The sequence below is a fragment of the Netta rufina genome, assembly GCF_964035555.1.
Source record: "Netta rufina genome assembly, chromosome: 8".
NCBI lineage: Eukaryota > Metazoa > Chordata > Aves > Anseriformes > Anatidae > Netta > Netta rufina.
In genome coordinates this window covers 3,085,291-3,108,741 of record NC_140131.1, presented here as the reverse complement: position 1 = coordinate 3,108,741, position 23,451 = coordinate 3,085,291, and the positions used below count along the sequence as shown (strand labels likewise).

At 41.7% G+C, this 23,451-nt stretch overlaps 1 protein-coding gene across 3 annotated transcripts; it reads right to left on the bottom strand.

Annotated features, from left to right (window-relative positions):
- Positions 1-4,051: 4,051 nt before the first annotated feature.
- TM2D1 (TM2 domain containing 1) lies at positions 4,052-23,221 on the bottom strand. Of its 3 annotated transcripts, none has more exons than XM_084291274.1 (7): positions 23,003-23,221; positions 22,265-22,338; positions 20,189-20,297; positions 16,285-16,376; positions 12,773-12,846; positions 11,446-11,564; positions 4,052-5,304 (listed from the first exon to the last, which is right to left on the bottom strand). In XM_084291274.1, the coding sequence occupies exons 1-6, from the start codon at positions 23,185-23,187 to the stop codon at positions 11,454-11,456; spliced, it is 645 nt and encodes a 214-aa protein (XP_084147400.1). In that variant the 5' UTR covers positions 23,188-23,221; the 3' UTR covers positions 4,052-5,304; positions 11,446-11,453. The 3 variants fall into 3 exon arrangements, with proteins under 3 accessions (XP_084147400.1, XP_084147401.1, XP_084147399.1); XM_084291275.1 differs by lacking the exon at positions 4,052-5,304 and adding an exon at positions 9,757-11,349; XM_084291273.1 differs by lacking the exon at positions 4,052-5,304 and having other exon boundaries at positions 9,757-11,564.
- Positions 23,222-23,451: the final 230 nt, after the last annotated feature.

Genomic DNA, 23,451 nt, shown 5'->3' with positions numbered 1-23,451 from the left:
GCAAAGGTGCAGAGACTGCGAGCAAGGTGGAGTGAAATCAAAATGGCAGCTGGACCTGGCCAGGAGAACAACAGCAATTTTTACAGTCACTTCCATTTGTTCCAGTATCACTCAACCCAAACCCAGTTTGATTTGATGCCGCAATTTTGCTTTAAGCAGTGCTGTGTGAGACAGGGCAGACAGCAGAGCAGATTGCAAACCGATGTCAGTAATTTCAGCGGGCAATGCTAATTCCCAGCACCTGAGACTCAAGTCCTCCGTGCAGCGTTGATAGCACTGATTTCAATACTTTCAATAAAGGAAACTTTCTGAACAGCAGGCTGAGGACGGAGGAGGCTCTTCACTCTTGCAGAGGATCGGGAACACAGCAATTATCGGCTGGCAGTTCCAGCCGCCTGGTAAAGTATGAAGAGTAAAATAAACACGTTGTGGCTTTAAGCTGAGAACAGAAGAGCTGTAATTGTTTTGAAGTTTGACTACTGCCCCATCGCACCGCACAGGGGGAATGACGCAGACCTCGGCGCATCTCGCTTACGACAAAGGCGCGTGGTGCTCTGTGATTCCAGCACGCGTAAGATTCAGGTGTGATCCACGTAAAGCATCAGCCATTTCCCCTCGATCCCACCCAAAAGCAGCAGTACCTTGGGCGAACCCCACTGCTGTTCCAGAGCTGGCTTCTGTGAAAGTCTGAAGAGGCGCAAGAGCCTCGCTCGTCTTTGCTGGGTGCGCAGAGGCAATTCGGCAGCTCCGACAGCCACATCATGCCTGGTATCATCCAAGCTGACTCGATAGAGATGTCAGGTTTGAAAAGATAGCAGAAGTCTGCCTTGCAATTTAATTGGCTTACACTTCTGTATATCCTATTTTAAAAGTAAGGCCTTTAAAATGCGATTTGGACGAGAAACTTGTGCAGGGCTTTACCCTGGGCAGTCTCACAGACCTCTCAGCAACAAAAACAGAACGGCTCTTAATACGAGCTGCATATACGGTTGGATTTATGGACTATTCATTATTTTAATAGCACTTATTGACTTAGGGTCAAATATCTTTTTCCAACATTTTTTTTTATTTAAGGAAAGAGCCCGTATGTCACAATCTCATGCCTCATCTAATTGGATAAGTGTTTCCTTTGTCCTTGAAACCGAAAAGTAGAATGCGTATCCAGGAGCTACAGAATGAAAAAGCATCTGCCTTTGGTATTTGGCATGCCTCAATTAAAAAACCCGCTGCCTGTGCTATAATTTTTTGAATTCTGACCAGCGCACTTCTGCTCAGATTCAAACAGACAGTTCTGAAGGTCAAGCTTGGGGTATTTAAAACCAAATCCTTTGGAACAATGCTTAGAACATTAATGTTTTACATACAACAGAAAAGAGGCCCGGAACTAGCAGAGCTAAGCTTGTGGTCATGCTGAAATCCAGGGACCGATTCACATGCTCGCTCGTCTTGGAGCGTTTCTGCAGGCTCCTGCTGGACTGCAGTTTAAGTCCGTCTGCACGACGTGGCTCCCCTCCCTCCCATTCCCACGAAGCCAGTGCTCAATATGCACCAAACACTTCCATCTTTAAAAAATAATTGAAAAGGTGCACCCTGAAGTTCACTGGATCGATCCCTCTGAATTATTTTATTTAGAAGACACTTCATTGTGTCAAAGATTTAATGGAGAGGTTACGATGCCCAGCCTTCGGAATGTCAATGCATTAAACTGGAGCGGTGCAGGGAATGTTAAAATCCCCCTAACGTATGCCCAAGCAAAACTGTCAGATTTTTGAAATATGAAAATTCTTACGCGGTTTAGATAAGACCCAGACTGCTGAGGAAAAGGAATACAGCGGCCAGAATCCTTCTGTGTGTGTCTTACAAGAACAGGGGTGAAATTGAGCAGCCTCTCTCCAGGCTCCTTTGCCTTTCCCTTACATCCCTTCGAGTGCTCACTTCCCCGCCTGTGCCTTCGGAAACGCATGCGTTTTTACACCAGCACTGCTTCCCGGCATACGTGATTAAATACCTTCCCCTGTTATTTATTGCCTATTAAACACCGTATCTTCGGCATGTACCTTCACCAGACAAAGATCTTCGCTATCAAATGCAGACCTCAGCATGTCTTAGGCCAGAGCAGTTTACTGCAATGGTCTCTGCGTGGGGCTGCAGCTGAGAGCACTGAGAAGGCTCCAGCACTGCAGAGCAGGGCTTGCTGCTTAGTAAGCGGCACCGCCGGTGTCTGAGAATTACCCGGCTTTGCCACATTTTACATTTCTTGGTACATGTGATAAGGCCGTAATACAGAAGATGTCCAACGGGTTTTTATTTCTCTCCTTGGGGAACGTCTCTCTTCGGTGCTGCCGGAACGACTGCGATCCACCAAAGTACTTCGAGGCTGTAAAGTTTCAAGTGAAACGGAAGGGCGGGGGAAGGAATGACAAGTCCTTTTTACTGAAATTCTCTCCCCAAATGGATTTGGCAGAGCCCAGCTCTGCTGATCTTAAAGCAAGGTTTATCATTTGTGCAGGCTGCTGCCTGAAGGGGGAACAGATCTTTGAAGTTTCTGAATGATGGAAGGGGTCTCCCCCCGCTCTCGCTCACACACATTTTTAAAGGGCGGAGACTGGGAGATGCTCAACTGCCCTGAGTCAGGAAATTACACGACAAATTAAACAATTATGTGTTTTAGTGCCGAGCGTCTATTTCGACACTCGGCGCCAAACATGCATTTAACATGAGTTCCACGGGCATCGACAGCTCCCCGTTACCTGTAGCTCTGCGTTGCGTGGTTTTCCTGCACGTTGGGAGCCCCCCCACCACAGCATCTACACCTTGGAGAGATTTCTTTATCATTTATTACACAAGGCACTGCCTGGACACTGTTGGAGTGACAAGGACTATTTCCTTAATTACTGTACATTGATAATAGCATTTACTCTGGCAGCTCCAGTGCTATTCAATCAAGCAAGATTCAATACAAAAAAGCTGATTTGCCAAAAAAGAGATTAGCATAAGTGCCTACAGTCACATTCTATTTTTGAAGGTAAAGCTACTGTGTCTGTGAGCTTGCTTGTGGGAACTTTATAAAGAGAGATTAATCTAGTTTATCTCCTTCAAAAGATATTTGGGGAAATGACAGAGTCAGTGTTTAGGTTCGTGATAACATTTTTTTATAAACATGTAAAATAAAGAGCTGCACAGAAAGTGCTTATCAGGAGCAGGAAGGTGTATTTTTTCTCTTAGGCGAACGTAGATATTTGTTGTGAAAAATTCCGTGTTCCCCGGTTTGCCGTTGCTGTTCTTTGTCATTTGATCAAGTGGTGACTGTAGCTGTTGCACTTTAAAATTAAATGCTATTATTTATGGTAGAACTTGTGCTAGTTAAAAATGCAGACCTCAGCACTATGTACGTTTGTAAGCAGAAGGTTAAGCAGGACATTTTAAATGGTAAAGCAAAGGGCTTAATCAAGGCTGAAGAGCAAAATGCAGTGGGATAACAGATACAGTAAACAGGCATTAATCACCATACAGGCTTAATCCAGGTATTAGGCAGTCTTGGGGCTAATATGAAGACTCACTTGCATAAGGGCTCATTCTATCAACTCTTAAAAATGTGAATAACTTTATTCTTGGGAGAAATTTCATCCAAGTTAAAGGCACTTGCAAGACTAGGCCCATAGTGTGCCTTTGTAAAACGGTCATCGCACAATTATTTTGCCTGCAGGGGATTTCTGAATTAGAAGACACGTGTAGGGGTGTGGCTCAAGAAAGGAAAAAATTGAACAGCCGGAGCATCGGGAGCCACTTCTCCAGGCTTTTTCCCTCGACACTGTCTGTTACTGTGACATCGAAATCCAAGCTAAGCACTTCTTGCCAAGGATGGACCAAATAACACCATGGAGCCAGTATCATCTCAGGGGAGACCGCTCGCTGTCTTAGTGACAAATTCAGTCACTACGAATCCAGGCTTAGAACATAGTCCTTCCCGAGCCATAATCCAGTGCTTGCAAACTGCGTTTAACCACTGATGAACTAAAACTTCAGTTTCAAGAAGATAACAGCACATCCATAAGTATGAAATTCACTTTTATTAGGTGTTTAGAAAGGTTCAAGTGCTTCCACATTTAAGTTAATATCACAAATTCCCCACCTCTGTATGAACATACACACCACGTGCACTGACGTCCCGGCACGCAACCCCCATCCTCCAGCCCAAGGTGGCTTTTGGCGTCCTGGTCAATTTTGGCTCACCTACCCCTACCTCCACCTACCCCTGAAACGGAACCTGTAGGCTCAGGGCAAGCCCAACGTGAGCTAACCTGAGGAAAAGGGAAGGAGATGGAAGTGGGGAACGGGATAGATGGCCACAGTTTATCTATTCAAGGAACAGCAAGATGAAAAAAAATCCACAAACCTTTAATTGTGAATGTAGAAGAGGGACAGTGATGTAACTGTTCCCAGGGAACACTATTCTTATTTTGTAGAGGGAGGTGAGCCAAGATACTTAAGCTCTAGAGAACCTTTAACACAGGAAGCTATTTATCATAACAAGCTTGGTTGATACTGCTCCCATACTGAACCAATTAGATTAGCCTATTTCGTCATACTTCATAACTTGGGATGATAGGTTTCCAAGCATGGTACAGTGCAGTAATTGAATTTTGATCAAACACACATGGCCCATAACCCAGTATGTGAAACTTTCAGAACAGTTCACAGCTTTTAAATATCCAGTCAACATGTTGCCAAAAGTACAGGATGTACTTGATGCAAGTGGGAGAGGAGGGGGGAGCACGAGTCCACGCCGTAACTTGGTACAGCTGTAAAACAAACATTTTTTTGTTCCGATTCTGTTCCTACTTTAGCAAAGGAGCTGGGAGGAAGACAGTGAATGTCAAGTAAGTCATTTTTCTCCCCAGCCCCCACGCCCCCCAGGCACACATTTCCCTTTTAACATTCTTAGATTACCACAACCTTTTAAATTCACTATACTGTACTTTCATACTGTATTAGACACACCAGCAATTATGTTTGTTAGCATGACACATCCATTGCTTACACTTAGTTAACAAAATAACTTAAAAGTCGCATGCATCATCCTCTTAATAGGGTTATAATCAATGGGACCATGGAATGAAAGCCCTAAAAATTACCCCCCACCTCTGCATTCCCCAGGCTTCTGCCTCTGCCAACACAATCCATATGTTGGGCAGTCTCTTCGGGCTCAAGGTGAACACCCAGTCAGTGCTTTGCAGTCCGTGCTCTCCTCTTACACGTTCTTGCTGTTTTCCTCACAGTAAATCCGAGGAACTGAGGAAGGTTCTGTGTAAAGGAAACAGAACGCGTGAATAATTTCATTCCCACCGCTCTCCTGACTCGGGGGCAAAGCACCCTCTGCAGAACAGGTTCACGACGAGGAGTTTTGTGCTACTTTATTCTGAGCCAGCCAAACCCGAGCTGCTCTCTGGCCCACCCCTGGCAGCCTGGCACGCTGGAGCAGTGGGGCAGGACAACCCCAGCCGCTGCACGGGGCGCTGCCAACTTCCTTCTCGTTTGAATGCTTCGACCCGAAAGGCAGTCGGAGGCTGTGCAGCTCTCCCAGCACCTCGGGCATCTCAGCTCCCCGAAAGGGAAGCACCAGGGCAGCCAGCACCTTGGTTTTAGCTCAGGTGGTGCAAGAGACATAAAAGCTGGCAATTACTGCGACAGCCCTCTGAAGAATTTAGGTTTATCTGAGTGCTTCTGGTCGCACTCCGTGGATCAGCTGCCTCCAAGACGTCTCACACACCTGCTCTGGAGTGCAGCTGTGTAAGAGAAGCAGCCACAGGTTCCAAGGGGAGAAATGGTGCTTTCCAGAGGTAACAAAACATGCATCTCGCTCTGTCCTGCCACTGGTTGGGGACAGGGACATCACACAGGTACAGCCACCCCTGTCTGAGACAGAGTGCAGGAGGATGCACTGGAACCCTTCTCCCTCCCCACCCCATGCCTGACTAAGTTATGATGCTGCAGAGAAAAGAAAAAAAAAAAAGAAAAAGAATTCAGTGTTCAACTTATCAAACTTGGTCCAAGTTTCAGCTCAAACCAAGGTTAAATAGGCCTGTTCTAAGCCTCTTAGAGATAGGATTTATATAGTAATTACAGTAATGGAAACTGATCTTTATAATTTTTATACTGCCTAAAATTCTGCTGTGTCATATACATCTGCAGAGCCCGAGAACTGTGCTTCTCGGCGAGAAGCACTGCAGTCTTGAAAGCAGCCATTCAAATGTATAATGGAGAATTATCAGAGCATGAGGACGGCTGAGATATAATGAACCGCAAAGAATCTGCAATCCTGGAAAAGTGAGGAGTGCATAGTTGAGAAAAGCAGCATTTTTAAACAGTTCATTTTGTTGAAAGTTTATGGAACTACGTCCTCATCACCCATGCTATGAACTGCATTGAGAATGCCCCTTTTATTTTTATATTTCTTTTCTTTTCCTTTGCTGCAGTTTTGGGTCTAGAGTGAGAGCACAGTGCAAAATGCACCTTGGCCAGGCACAATCCCCCTGCTCTTTCCAGTTTTCTGTCGTGCAAGATAAAATGCAGGAGTGCTAAGTCTTTGCTGTACGGTAAAGAACAACTTCAGGAGATTTGGAGATCTGATAGGGGGTTTGGCTCCACCTTCAGGAAGCAGAAGGCAAAGAGACAACATAGTTTTAAGTTTCAGACATACTTTCTGCTGAAACTAAAGCCTACACCCCCCTCTAATAGACATCTATTCCTCCCCAACGCCTTTTTATTTCATACATATAAAAGATTCCCTGACTTGATGCCCTGACATTTCCACAGATCTGATTCTGCTCCGAAGAGCCCAACTCCTCCTAGAGGTTCTCGAGAACTTGTGGAAGGATGCCTGAAAACAGCCGATAGGTGAACAGAGCTGAGGTATGAACAAAGGACAAAGAAAAGCTGCTTTGAGGTGAGAAAAAAAGAAATTGTGTCACACATAGGATGTTGTAGTCCTGCATCAAATATTATCAGTCATTTACACTCTCCGTGCTGAGGTTTCCATGGAGCGTGAAGTTTTCTCTGAGAATTCACAGAGATTGGAAAGGTTCTCTGGGTAACACAGACGGACTGAGAGGAAGAAAGCTGGAAGAGTTGATCACATTTCAGTCTAGCAAAACACATAAGCATATGCCTAAAGTTAAGCTTTTTTCTCCCCAGATTCTGGCAGCAATTGCAGAAGATGCAAACAGACTAATCTCTTGTATTTTACCATCAGCAGACTCTGATGCAGCTTGAAATAACAAACACCCAGAACACAGTAGCTGGTTAAAAAGCGTGACTTAAATGAATTAAAATGCCACATTTAAAAAAAAAAAAACCTATAGTGACCATTTATAATGATGAAAATGGCAAAGTAGTTAGAGATGAGGCTACGCTGCGTTTGAAAGACTATGATGTTATCAGTGAAATAACAAGAAATCACCCAGTTAGTGACGGGCAATGGAAATGTAGGATTGCTTGCAAAATCTTGCCTTTGGCATTTCCCCAACGGGGTGCGCAAGTACCCAACCCGACCTTATTGCAGCCAACATCATCTTCTGGAGGAAACAGGTTCCGAAAGTGCAGAGCAAGCAACGGGAATGGCTCTCAAATGGAATAAACACCTAATGAATCTAAAAATAATAATAATAAAAAACAAAAACACTGAGAAGAGATGGGAGAAGACTGAACAGACAGAGCTGTGTAAGCAAATACAACTGAATATACTCCTGAGGAACAAAGGAAACAATTCTTGATGGGGTGACAACAGATGTTCTCCAAAAAAATTCTAACGGAGCATTTCAAACACAAAGACCTTCCTGTGGAGCTGAGAAGTTTTTCTGGCAGCCATGCAGCAATACATCTTCGGAAACATAACAAACCCTACCATTTGAGGTGCTATCAGGTCCTGAAAGCAGCAGTGACATCTTCATGTAGTAAGTGGTGGGTGGTGGTAGAGAGGGAAACAGTTAAGATAGCAAAATACTGTCACGGGAGGTTGCTGTAGCAGAGTCTTGATTTAAATGGCTGTAGGAAGAGCTCATCAGAGAACTTGGTCTAGAAAAGCCTTTTGGAAATGTGCTCTGTACCCAAGTGAAAGGTACACGGGCTGACCTAATGGAATAACTACGACGCAGAGTAATTTATGGGTCATGGAGTTTCACCTAAGTGCAACCACTTGTACTGTGTGAGTGTAGTACGCAAAGTGCCCAAGGCCAAACGCTCCTACTAGCTGCTGCCCCACCACATCATGGTTAAGCGTATTGCAGAAAATCCTCCTAAAATGTAGACTGAGAACAAAAAAAAAGGTTTATGGAGCCATTTTTGCAATGCCTGAACTGCACTGGTACTTTGGGAAGATTTGGATTTAATTCCTAGCTTGGATCTGCAGCATCTTTGCTGAGTGGCTTTATATGGGTTTTTTAATGTAAGGCACTTCAAAATTCTTTTTTTTTTAAACTCTGGCCTTTATTTTTTACACTCTTTTTTTCTTTTTTTAAAGATAGAGAATAATGCTTCTTTGTCTTGTTGGAATGTCAAAAAGATTCCTGAATATCTGCAAGGCAAGCAGATACCATTTTATCCGGGAACAAGGCAGGAGGATGACACAGTACATTGTCTGACTGTTTTCAGTGCTTTGCGACTGTTTTTAAGGAAAAGCTACAACCAAGAGAGATTATTCCAGTGCAGCAGGAGCAATCAGAACCACAGAAACACTGAGATGGACAACTTGATTGACAGGTGAATGCTAAAGCAGGCAGCAACACAGGAAATCATCATAGGACAGACATTTTGATAAGTATTACTGTAGCCAATTTATTATTAACACAGTGGGACAGCTTTACATCTTGCATCACACTTTTCACAGTCCTTATGGTAAACATGCCATATCTGACAATTACAAGATGAAAACAAAGACCTCACTAACTCTCTGCTGGCCCTGCAGCACTATCTACTCGCTCAGTTAACCCTCTCTAAACTTCAGCAGTGCAACAAAACAAGGGTGTTCAGATACACAACATAATTCATATCAGATCCGATGCAAGTTGCAAAGCTCGTGCCATCTGCAGCACTAATTTCTAAGATTTCACATAAAACAGAGATGGTTGTGAAAGAAGTGGAAAGTTGCTAGTACAGGACAGAGCACCAAGTGGAATGCCATCTCCAGGGAATTAAAATAAAGTCTTACCAAGGTGCAAAATACTGTTCTGTCTGGTCACCCTTGGCTCCATTCTCACTGCTATGACCAAACGGGGCAGTCCGGAGCAGAATGGGCACCGGTATCACTAGCAGAGGACTGGGATTTAAGAACCCTACTTTTTGTTTTATTCCCTAGATTGGTTCTAGATACGTGTTCTGTTTCTGCAGAAACACTGTAAATTAAGTTGGAATAACCACTCCTCTCTCTGCTGGTCACTTTATTTCTGGAATTAACAAACTATCTGATGGACCTCGTAACTAATCATATTTTCATCTGATTCTCACAAAATAGCCCCCACATTCTTTTATGGATAATGAAGCACAAGATGGACTGCTGCAGTCACTAAGTCAAGCCCTCTGCTACTTGTACACATGGAGATGCATTTTAAAATGAAACCTTGTGTGACGAGTTCCCCAAGGGTTGGTTTGTTTTATTTTGCTTTTTTTTTTTTAATTGAATTGCATAGTATCTTCCTATTCTCAGAGCTATATTATCAGCTTCAGGGTTAAAAAAGAAAAAGCAGACAAGTCACAGGATGATCTGTGCCATGGGATTTTATTTGATTCAAACATTTATTTTCCATCCACTTCCTGTCTATTTTTGCAAGTGCATATTTCAGGAAACAAATCTGACATGCACAAAGAGCATTCAGTGAAAGACAAAAAGGGAGATGCGACAAGTATCAGGCAAGAGAACAAAGCTAACAGAGTATTCTTGTCTCTTTAAGTCCATGAGTAGAATTCACGTTAGCAAGTGTTCCAAAACTATGTCTGAGTGAAAGAAGGAATGAATGTTAAGCACAAAGTGCTGCAAGTGGTTGATTATCATTATGTGGTATGTCGGGTTACACTAATTTGGAAAAAAATAGGATTTCTTTACAAAGCTCTCAATGCACTAAGTCTTAACGTAGGTTTAAAAGAGATTGAAACCATGAACTACACTTTAAAAAAAAAAAAAAAAATCAATTTAGCAATCTGATTTTTGCATTCCCTCAAAAATACTTGTTTCGGACACATTAACAACATTTTGAAAGTTTCATCAGAAAAGCTGAATAGCCCAAATTATTGAAAAAAATCAACACTAAAGTTTATGTAACATGGGTTTCTTGTTCACTTACTGCCAGTTTCCACAAGAAGATGAAGGCAATGTTTAAAATTGGTCAAATGGCATCAAGATTCTGTTGACATACTTCCTGTCGCAGTATATACTTTTATTTGAAGGAACATCCATGTAAACCTTAGTTGTCCTAGAGAACTTAGTTTAAATGCTTTAAGAATTTATTCTTTATTAAGAAATTAATTAAGAATAACAAAATTTATTTCACTGGAACACAACCGATTAAAAAAAATATTTTAAGGGCTTTATTAACACAAAGAACTCATTTTTTGACATTCTGTAAACCATATGTACCAATTTCTTTTCAAGAAAAAGAAGGTATGTCTTTCACTGTGGACGGTTGTAAGGGAGGAAACAAACAAACAAACCAAAATAATCACAGCATTTACGTCCTATTCTAAACTCTGTGCAGCCCAACATTCATTCACCTTCCTATTTTGAGATGTGTCACCCATGGTTCTATTTTTTATGCCTACTTATTCGTACTGCCGATCAGCATTGACCAAATTTTCCAGCTTCACCAAAAATTCTCTTTAAGCTTTACAGAAAGAGTTCATTCAATTAATAGGATTTCACAGAATGTGCTGGCACAAGTTTTAGAGCCACTTGGATTTTAACTAGCAGGGTACAGAGAAAAGCAGTTTCCATGGTTTGGGATATTTCGGTTCACTTCCGAACTGCTACTCATAGTTCTGAAAACAACCCCCGAGTGTAATCCTGGCCCATCCACACTAAAACTTTCATCAGTTTCAATGGAGTAAAGATCATATAGTTGTTCTGAACAATCCTTTCCTTGCCTCTCTATAACCCCCTAAATTACACCGACAGAGACACAGAACACCACCAGTGCAAATTGCAAAAGTCTGCACATCTCACAATGGTACAACTTCGCAACCTCGTACACGCTCACAGAAACAGAGCAGTCAAAGGAACTTGGCACCTTTGTGGTAAACTCATTCACTTGATGAATTTTCATCTTTCACCATCTTTGTTCAATGGACATTTAATATTCAGTTCTGAAGAAGTGCAATTAATAAGTCATCAGCGACTTCAGTGGACGACTGGATCCATCTGTAAAATAAAATGCACTTACACAGACACAAAACACTTACTGCCAGGGTTACGGGTAGCTCTGCATTTTCCTGAATGTTGCATTGGTGATTGTGAGCCGCGTCAGCCTTGCTCCGTAGTAGTCTATAATGTAACTAGAGCCATCAGAAGGTCCAACAATCTACGAGAGAAAAAGAACCAAGACTTTTCAATACAAAGTGAAATATACACTTTGTGCTAATGTCTCAATTACTGCTAATTTTCCCATCATAAAATTAGTCATGCTTAATTAGTCAAACAGAAACTAGATTTATTTTGAAGTTATGCTGTAGTTTAACTATTTTAGAGAGCGCTGTCTCAGACTGAACATTTCCCTGGGGCTTCTAATCAACCAAATTACACAGCCAGGCACTGGTACTAGGTTAAGCTGATGAGGATTTGAGTCACAAAATCAGGCTTACAAACGAGTGGGCTCCAAACCACTTTTCTTGAACAAAGGAAGGTAGGTAGGAGATAATTAGGTTGATGACAAGTACCTTTGAAGTACTGCACAGGTAAGAAAGAGAGATGGAGAGAAGATCATGGCTTTTTTGTTCTGGGAACGTTAAATTGATATAGAGTCACCAGGGAGATGAATAAGGGGAGATGAACGATACTCTCAGTTGTGTCTGTAAGTGACATGAGGCAAAATCACAACGGTAGTATAGAAGGGAACTTGAGGATACACGTATTTTAAAAGTTAAATATTTTTCTATAAACCCATACAACCAATTTCTATATCCTCGATGCATTCTGAGTTCATCATGGGAAACGAATCATTTGTGCTATATGGCTGCACTGTAAAATAAGAGAATTTGGCAATGTCACAAGGGGTCACCCCAGCCAGGGATTTAACCACCAAGAATCCTACAGTAACAACTCCTGGGTGACATGGGACTTATATTTGAAGAGGCAGGGGAAAAAAAGTGGCAATGTCTTCTCTCCTGCACACTGCCTTGAAACCCCGACGATAGGCTCCATCAGTAACAAAGCCCATGCAAATGCTGAACTTCAGGATTCTGGGAACACCAGACTTTTTCTCATGAAAAGTCTAACACTGTGTCTCACAAAAAGAGCCTGTAGGTTCCGACAAAGTGAATTTACAGTGAAACAGCTTCCAAGCTATTCATTTTAAGTATCGCAAGATAGCTAATTTATCTAATTTTTCATACAAGCAACAAACACATTTTGTGTCTATATTCTACAATGTTAATCTATAACCACAGCTAAAATAGATGCCTTGACTTTTCAAGACACAAAAGTTCTTAAGGTTAAAATGCTAACAAAGAATTAGTAATCAAAACTTTAGCAAACGCAGATTTGTATCTTGCTTTGAAAGCACTGACTTACCTGCATTGAAATCAGTATGAAATCAATTAGGCTACCAATTCCACAAAACCCTACTGTGCAGAACTTTAACAAACCTAAAAAATAAATAAATCAATAAATAAAAATTTAACAGTAGCTTTAAGCCAGCAACTATGAAGCTCACATTGCTGGCTGCAATCACATCCCAACCCTCCGCTATATGTACAAGTCTAGAAACAGAACTGAAGTTATAGATCATTAATTGTCAGGGAATAATAAAGATATATATATGTATATATTCATATTTCTGCATCCTGAATACACTTGAAATATTTTAAACTAACAACTTTTACTAGAACAAAGAAATACTCTTAAACAAGACAAAAGTTGATAAGCAAGTTACTGGAAAATTTCCCTTCTTTAATCAAACAGAGAAAAAAAAAATCTAAACTTGAGCTGCAAAATTTACTTATGAATAGAGGGAGACTTTCTATCACCTCTTGAGTTGCTGCACACAGTGATTTGATTTCAGAACACGCTACTTTGGCAAACCATTTTAGTATCACTTTTATATTTTTGCTGAAATAGGAATTTTATTTGAATATATTTATACACATATATATAGAAACACTTCTTTTTAAGCAGTATTCAAAAAAAAAAGTTGTTTTTTTTGTGCAAATAAATGAAAGAGTCATAGAAAACATGGGAATAGCAACTAACAGATAAATGTTTCATGGGAAGTTGCAATGAAAGGCAGACTACTTTTGGTTGTTTTCAGAAGACTGATTTAACTTTTTTATTTAATACCAGTAGTTTCTTGTACAACCAGTGTAATACAATGAGTACTGTATATACTACAAGATAACACTTAGCTGGGCTAGGCAAACATTGACGTTACTTAAAGATTAAAAGGCATTTGTCTCTTTGCCTAGGAACAGCCAGCATGAAGAGGAATGCCTATCTGTTGCACTTAAGTCAGTTCCAGGCTATGCTGTTCGGGGGAAACACAGTTCCCTGCTAAAAAGCGGATCCTTACTGTGCTTACAGGGCCCAGCACACTTTGAGGCAAGAAACAAGCACGTTGGTAACATCGGCCAGTGCAGCCTCGCATGGCACCTCTTCCCCAAGGGAGCTGGCACAGCAACAAGTTGTGTTGTGCTGCACAGTGCCTGACAATGAGAAAGCACAGCAGTTTTCCAAAGGATGAGCCTGCTCTCGCTCAAATACCTGAAGGTCTCCTGACCTCTGTCTCTTCCTTTCAGCTCCCCCTCTCTCCGAAGCAGAAATCTGTCCAACACACAACCTCCGCTCCCCAGTGCCCCATTTGTGTGGCTGCACAGGGAGAAGTGTGGCAGGATAGCTGCTTGCACACTGTGGGAAGAGCATCCCACTGTCTGCAGATAGCTCCCATGGTTGACAAGATGAAGCTGGCTGATTTATAAACTCTACAGAGGCCGTTTATCATCATTCCATGGACCGACAGTACAGTCAGAACAGTGAACATGTATCTAATGACCAAGAGGATGAAGGAGTGATAGCAGGATTGTCTTTCAGCTGATTAAAAGAAAAGCCTATGCGCATATTACAGCTGAAGTTGTGTCACTTAAATGTGTAAAACCTCAGCGTATCAATGTTTAAAATACCTCATTCCCAGGGGCTGACGTGTGAGACTTGCAGCAGCCAGACATGGTTTGCCCGGCTATCAGTGCTGGCGTAGCGTAACAAAACAGAAGGGAAACAGCCAGCTAAATAAATACTGGCCTTAGGAAACTGCAGTTAAAACAATTAAATAATATCAAATCTTTGGTGAACACATTTAGTTTGTTATTATCTCTGAATCAAGTGCGGTCAGCATTTAAAACACTTATTTGTGATGCTCATTCTGCCACCTCCTCTCAGGCTTCAGTCCTGGACCTCACCCTCAGCTGGCACTGCTGGTCCCAGCTGCTCCAGTTTACTTGAGGAACTGGCTGCATCCCATGGAGCCGTCCTGCAGTACGTTACTGGATGCAGAACTATTTCTGAACTTGGCATACGTTTCTGGAGTGCAGGGTAAAGTTGATTTTTTTTTCTTCCTCCTCACTTTCCTCCCCAACAAGCAGATCACACTGAGAAAATAAACTGCTCTAAAGCACAGAGGGAAAAAGCAGTGCTCTTAGGCAGTAATAACTTCTGGTTCGGTTCACAGTGTGTGGGAGAGGAAGAGGTTGCTTTCCTGGCTTCTTCACACTCAATAGCATGTTTGCATTTGTGCTCTCTTTAACCAAAAGAGAAGGAAAAAAAGCTAAGGAGCATTTACCATCTTCATAATTCTTGGACAAAATATTTCAATGTTATTCCCTTTCTTTATCATTTTTGCCAAAGCATGGATGACCTCCAGAAATATTTACTACAGTCAAGGAATCCAATCTACTGATTTTATTTCTCTTTTCTATTCTTACCTATTTGCTTTTTCCTTCTTTGGCTTTCAAAAGCTTGAGAACCTGTCTTTAGAGGAGTTTAATTTTACATCTGTTAACTCTGCTTACAGTGTATTCCAGTGGGGTTAGCAAACACCAGCCATACAGAACTTCTACGTAAGAACAGAGTATTTATAAATCTACAGTTCTGCAGTATATTACAAAATAACTACTGCAAATTATTATTCCAAATCCAGTGATATAACAAAAGGTGCACCTGAGTGACTGATTCCAAAAATATACTTCTTTGTGAAAGAGATGGACAAAATAAGCGCTAATTATAGAATTTCAAGGAAAAAAGACACAGGTGTTAACAAAAGATTAACTGGAAAGACAGGTAATGTTAAAAAACATGAGGGTTTCTACTGGATGGGCAGAAACTGAAAACTCCCAGCTGAAGGGACAGCAACATGTAGAGCTTTTTCCAATTCACTGCTCCACACTATCTAGACTTTAAATTTACTCCATTTGTCAGGCTCAGAAACAAAGAAAATCCAAGACAGTAAAAGTAGTTCTAACATACTAAGGTATTTGCATTACTTAAAAGCCATTGGCACCATCACCCTGGGAACCAGGTCCTACAAGCAGTAAGTAGAGGTAGATCTTATTAAAGGTCCCAGCTTCTGCAGAACTATTATTAATACTATGAGCTATCTTGAAGGCATGCGTTTGCCAGAATAAATTCAATATCCCAAAGCACTAGCTTTACTGTAAAGTTTGCCCTCAATTTTCCTGTTAAAATCAAGCAGCATCAAGCAGCTGACACATCAGTCAAAACCACTCCTGTTGCAGTGGCTCACAGAGAATGCAGTGCTAAACATCAGCGTCAAGCCAACGTAAAGCAAAATGAATGACAATAATCATGTTTGCTTGTGAGGCAACCGTATACCCATTTGTCACCACTCACTCCAACAGCATAGGAGGCAGAGGTTCATAATCCAGGACTTCATCTGATTTGCAATGAAGTAAGGATTCTAGTTGCAAATATAAAAAACTACGACAGTCAGCACTTTTTATTCAAAATGCAAGTACACATAAATAACTCAGTCATTACAATATGCTTTAACACAAAGAAAAAACAAGAAATAAACTTACCTAAGGCAGGATAGCCTAGATAAAATCTATCTGCTCCCAACCATCCCAGAAATAAGGACAGAGCCACTGCTACTTTGTAGGAGTATCCATTTCTGCCAAAAGAAACAAGGAATGTAGACAACGACTGCAAGACAGATTCACTCATAGTTCTGAGAATTAAAGCAGTGACTCATTTGCCTGCTGCTTCAGTTAAAAAAAAATAAAAAAAAATCAGATTTGTTATTTATCTTTAATTAACAGAGACAGGATTGATAATGTTACGCTTTCAAACTTGCTAGGCATCCCCCATAAAGCAACCTCAGCTGTCACAACTCAAGCGCACTCTTGCAGAATACCAATTCTTACGACCCTTATTCTGAAATTAAATCATCATTTCTTGTCAAGAAAGACATAATTCAGTTGCTGATCCATTCCCAGTTTTACAGAGCACTTCCCAATAGTTCAGCCCTATTGAGACAGCCCTGGAAAGCTCTGAGATGTCTCTGAGATGCGCGCGTACTGTCTGTAGGCATTAGTCTCACACCCAGCCAAATAGAGAGGAACAGGGTAGACAGGTGAGATGTCAGCAGATAGTAATTGCGATGAGACTTGAAGGAGAAATGAACCATGGCCACCAGCTGAAGAAGCCAGAAGGATTCAACAAAGAGGGTAAGACATGTACCTATCCCTGTGCTACGCACCGAGGGCAGTAAATGGCACGCACTCATGAATGGAAAGAACAGAGAACTGCACAAAGATGCACAGTAGTAGGCAGACACCTTGAAGTTAAAAGCCCTGTGGTTAGCCATACACAGCACACCGACACAACAGGCTGCCTGAGATTTGTACCTACTGGCACCATTCTTGCCACCAGTTGGGGCGATGTGGCCACCTAACCATCAGTAATCTTCACTCACTGCCCATGGGGGCTTTGCACTAATAGCAAGCTAGGAACATCGAGCTACCAACTGCAAAGCCATCCTTTGCTGCACCGGTGAAAAGCTAGCTTGTGAAAAGAACAGAAACCCAAATCTAATTAGAACTTAAAAAAAAAAAATCAATAATTTACTGTTCTGATATGTGCACTAATATGTGCCAGCAATTACTTAATAAGCCCAAATTAAACTCTCGGTTGACAGTTGAATAAAACATGGTTTCACAAAAGACAGTAGCTGAGAACGCTCCAAGCACCTTTATTAAGCACTTTCAATGCCAAAGAAAGATCTACATTTTTGCTTATTATCTAGATTTACTGACTTTAAAACTTAATGGCAACATTAAGTGATTAAACCGTGACTCTTACCTCAATATTTGTTACTTAGTGCTTATTAGCAACACAGAACATACCAGGCATTTCTGGAACCTGATGTAATGTAAATTATCAGCTTTAGAACTGCCATGTTTCCACTGTAAAGAACACTAATTGTTTTATGTAAAAGTTGAGGTAAACTGTTGGGAAATGTTTATCAACTAAAAAGTGTCAACAAACCTTTCAAGGACACTAAAGCCTAGAAACAGCTTTTGCATAGAAGGTGGGAACGCAATCTGAGATGCTTCTGATCAAAAACAGTCAGAAAGTAAACTTAGCACTTGCGTCTGCATTGAGATGCTGTTAGAGGAAGCGCAGTCTGCAACTTCAACACCACCAACCTGAGGGGCAGAAGAGATCTAGTGTGAAGTGGAAGCACGTTAACACTCTAACAAGGCTGCCTCCACTCTCGTCCTTCGTCTTACTCATTCTTTCAGATAAAAATATGTGCTGAAGAATTAACCAGCAAGCAGGAAAATAACACTTCCCGCTAATCTAAAGGAATTTCTACAACTGGGTAAAAGATGCAATTTCTTTTCAGTTGCTCTTTGATTTTTCTCATGCTTCATCCAGTCTTTCCTCGTACATTTCTCGCATAAACGCCTTTTCCTCCTGCTGGCCATGCCCGTTGATATAACACATAGTACTGCTGCACGTGCCAGTGGCCTCTGTGCTCTCTCAGGGTCTCAGCACTGCTCAAAGACCTGTCCACGTGGAACTTCAGGGCTTCTGCAGACTGCCATTTGATGGACTCCTTGCTTAGAACAATGATGCTGGCACAGGGGACATTTCAAGCCTGCAGAATCAGGGCCATATATTTGCATATTAAGCAAAATACATGACAGTGGCAATGTGGGGAATTCCAGAACCTGGCAAAAATCTACCTCCAAAACACTGAATTGAACTTGAACACATCCTCGTACACAAACAGAACAGGATCCTAGAGCTGCAACCTAGACTGCTGCTAAATTAGGGTGTTGGCTGAGGACAACATGCTGATTTGCTCCTTCCAAAAGCTAGGGATAGAAATTAACCTGCTGTCCCTACACAGGGGCAATCCCACTGTGGGAAGATGCCTACTTAAACCAATTTTCTGGTTAAATGATGTGCAGTCATTTTTGCTGATATTATGCAGGTATTTTTCACCAAAACTCTGGTAAGATGTTGGAAAATCTCCAAAATCTCTCAACAACATGCTTGCATAAATCTTCCTAAATTCTCAGTTGAACTTTACTAGAGGTTTCAGCATACCCACAACAGGTCCTCTTACCCCTGTGCCACACAAGCAGTCGTGGGACTGGAAAAGCCACGGCAAGTTATTTTGGTAGCTTAACCACTGGTAATTTCATCACAAATAATAGCCACCATAAAGTAACAGACAACATAAGAATAATATTTTTCTGCCTACATAGATCTGTGTTGTTTTTTTTTAATTCATAAAGAAAATACAAATTTTACAATGTTTCTAAAAAGTATGTTAAACCAAAACTATATACAAAAAAAATCTGAACACAAAAATAACTCCCTATTTTAAAGAGGAGGCAATTTTATTGAACTAGTGTAGCTCATCTTATTCTCAGCCCCCATCACAGATGGGACTGGAACACAATTGTTTCTGGACAAAAATGTGACTGAAGTCTCGTTTGCTAGCATTTAAATTTGATTAGATGTAATAATATGTTTTCTTCAATTTGCTGAGCTTTGACTGTAGAGAAGACGAAATACAAAGAAAATATTTATGAAACTAAGCGGCAGAGCTGCACTTCTGAGCGAGGCAAATTATTGAGCAGTAAGCACCGCATCACTAGGGTGATAAGGAATACTCAGCAAACATTGCAACTGGAGCTGTAATTTCCAAAGATTCCACAGTTGGACAAAAGGAGAAAGCTCCTGCATGACTCCCACAATAAGCAGAGACAAATGGTGCTGACAGGTGTTCATTGATCATGAGCACTGGCCAGTTGGAACATTTATTGGTGTCCAGAGCTTTCCATCGCTCACAACACGCTTCAGAAAAACCAGGTCCATCATTTTCAAGTTACAGAAACAAGCTCTTAAAAAACATGCAGGACTTGATTAACAACAAAGTTTACTTAAATATAGACAACAATTCCTGTAAAAGAGATTTTCAGGGTAGTGAAGACAGACTCATGCTCCCCCCAATATTTATGCATCCCTCATCCCTGTGCTGGCACGAGCACGTGAAGGGACTGTACAGTGACTCAACCTGGGGAACTGATCCAAGCTAGTTCAAACCCACAGTTCAGTGCAGGAGGGGATGTCAGGGAAAGGGATAGAGAGGAGTCCTTGTCCTGATTTTAAGCATGTGTGAAGCGTGGCCTTAGAATTTGGGGCAAATCTTTGCTGGGGTACACACTAAGGTAAAGTGAAGACAGAAACGTAACTAAACAAACAACAAAGTTTCCAGAACAGAGACAAACTTACTTATAAACATGCACACTGTATCTTTATACTGTTTATAATATTTATTTGAGGATGAAGTAACACACATAGGGAATTCCGTCTTCCTCCTCCTGCCAACGCATTGTACCATTTCAGAAAAAATTCGATGTGAAAACAAAGATAAATTAATACAAAAAATAATGGTGTACTTACACATTGCGGCATGCAATAGGCTTGTAAAATCCAACTTCATGTCCAGTAAAGACTTTTTCTACACCAAGGTGATCTTTACAGGTAATATTTGGTGCTGGCAGACACTGAACTGCGGACAAAAAAAAAAAATATTTGCAATTAAGCAGAAACTGACTGAATATTGTAGCATTTTCCTGACAACACATAAGCGAAATAAACAAGTGAAGTTGTACTGTGCAACACTCTAGAGGCACAGCACAGTACACACAGCCTCCTGCTCAGAGCAGGAGGCTGGACAACAGGACTGCCTGAGGTCTCCTTCAACCCAAACAGTTCCCTTATTCTAAGCTAATGCTTGGCTCATAAAAGAACCAAAGTGGAAATCACAGCAGAAAATGACATCTACTAAAATTCTGTGATGTATTACCAGAGTATTAGTCACTCTCCACCGTTTTTGTGAGTTATTTTAAATGGGAGAATTCCAGTCCTTTACATGCTTCGTAGTAGCTTTCAGTACTTGTGAGACCTGTTGATTAGTTCTAACTGAACTGCTAGATGGGTTCAACATTTCTTTCCTGACTTTCCAGTAACACCCAGAAGAAAGATGAGGATTTGGATTTATTTTTTAATATCTATCCATATTGCATAGGACCATCCCAAAAATTAAGTTAAAGATTAAGTTCAGATGGTCAGTATCTGTAACAGGGAAAAAAAAAAAAGCTGTGTCTGGACTTAATTGCCATAAAGTCGTACATGGATGTTACTGATCAATGTGCCTGGTCTAACACAGCTACAGAAAGCAACATTCTTTCTTTTACAAAATTTAAGCAAAGAAAGCACGGCTTTCTATTTAGAAGAAGCCACAGCAGTTAAAATATTGACACAGGGAAGGATGCTGTTTTCTTGTCAAACACATGCCAGTACGGCTCCAAACCTGCTACTCCATGAGACTACTTGGATGCTTTGAATTAAACCCCTGCCTGTTTGGATGATGAAATCCAGAAAGATGTTTAAAGACTGTAGTGCTTCATGCATGAGCTTTAAGACCAACTTTTTATTATTTAGATAATGCTGACGGAGGAAATGACTCAGATACTGTGAGGACCATCTAAAGTCTGCTGTATGTGTAAAAATTATATAGATATAGAAATGAACACATTAATAAATTCAGCAACCTCCCCCACTCTGAAGCAAACGTATAGTGTATCAGACACAATCATATGGTTAGACACAACTACCAATGTGAGTTGTGATCAAACTACAGGATATTCTTTGGCTCACTGACTGCCTGTTTACAATCAGGGACACAATGTCAAAGATGATGTAAAGGACTGAACAACTTCCAGGAGGATGTATTTTGGGAAGTATATTCAGCCAGTCTCTGAAAAGTACTTGGAAAACCTCCACTATCCCTAAGCATCCCAATAAAGAAAATTATTTAGTGTTTATACACAGTAAAATCTGAAAGATAACAAGCATGCACATGCATTTTAAACATGAGTGTACATAAAGCAAATTAGCTAACAAAGAGACCATTTACTTCAATGCCTGCAAACACCAGAAAAGCTAAACATGTGTAATAAACCAAGCGACCAATTTAACTGCGTTTCTGTCGTCCTCCAAAGAAAATCTGAATTTAACGTCAATATAAGCGTAACTGCTTTCAAAAGAGACCCTCATGGCACCAAAAACTCTTGATGATGGAAGGCACCATCCTTCCTTAAAAGAATTATACAGATTTTGAAGGTTTTGAGGTTGCTCTGCCATATGTCAGTTCTTCTAAGTATATGCAAAACTGAGTAGGACAGGAATGGTTTGTTCTAATCACAGTAGAGAAGGACAGGGCCTAGAAGATATGACATACTTTGAAGAGGTTTACCAGAAACCTCACTTAAAAACGTACCAACGAGAGACAACGTATTTATTCATTTTCAGTGAAGCATCCCATGTACACAAATGTTCCAGGCTTTCACACTAATGACATTACTGATCCCATGTTTTAAAAGCTCATCTAGCAGATACATAAATGCATGAATTAAATGCTTCCTTGGAAAATGTAATTACTGTCAATATATGTTAGAAATTAGAAATCCTTACCATATGCCGTGTGATTTGTACAATTCATTGGTTCTTGTGTGCTATTGTCTATTTTAGGCTCATCACACATATATGTTCAGGTAATTGAGGAAAACATTTTTCATATCAAACACTACAACAGGTTTAACATTAATTTATTCCACCCTCTTTAACCTCTGAGGATTAAAGATGTACCTTGATGTCAGTTTTCCTCCCTCCCCATCCCCCCAAATAGGAACAGCACATTACCATACAGCAAATCTGCTAATCCAATTTAATACATCAATATATTGCATAAGCTCCACGCTTAATTAGTGCTGCAGTCAGCACTACCTCAGGGAACTACAATATTTATCAGTCACAGTCTCTGTATTTGAAGGCGACAAGGTAGAAAACCCCAGCCTATGCCTCCTTCCGTATTTTGATACCGGAGTACCTTTAAACCGAGGCATTTGGTTGAGAAGATTAAAGCTACAATAACAAATTTCAAAGAACGCCTGAAAACGAACATCTGAAACGCCGGGAATTTGGGCTAAGGAAAACGTGAGCAGGAACAAATTTTCAGAGGGCTGAACTCCCACGGCCAAGTAAGGCAGGAGGTGAAATTAACTTTTTTTTTTCCAAGCTACCCCCAAACAAACCCGTGCCACCACACACACACACACCCTCCCACCGCTGCCCCCCGGTGCCTCACAGCCGCCGACCCCATCCCCTCAGCCCCCGACCCTCGTCCCCCCGCCGCGGCCGCGCTCAGGATATTGCCCCAGCCGCAGCTCGTCGCACTTGGGCGGCGGCTCCGAGCTCGCCGCTGCCCTCACGGCTGCGAACCAGAGGAGGAGGAGGAGAAAAACGAGGAGGAAAGGGAACGGGGCATCGGCCGCCCCTCGCCACCTCAGCACCGTCCCCGCCGCTCCCGCCGGCCGCCGCCCCGGCCGGGCGGCCATCTTGGGAGCCGCGGCCGCCGTCAGTGACGCCGCGGGGGGGGGGAGGAGGAGAAGGAGGAGGAGGAGGAGCGGCCCCACCGCCCTGCCTCCGGGGGAGCCGGCTGCGCGGGCGGCCCTCTGGGTGCCGCTTTTATTTATTTATTTATCTATTTTTGTCTCTTTCAGGGGTTGGCCTCGGCAAATATGGCTCCTGAGGCGGCTCGGGGTGGCGGTGAGGGCACAGCGTGCCCTTACCCAAGATGGCGCCCGTGCAGGCCCCGCCGG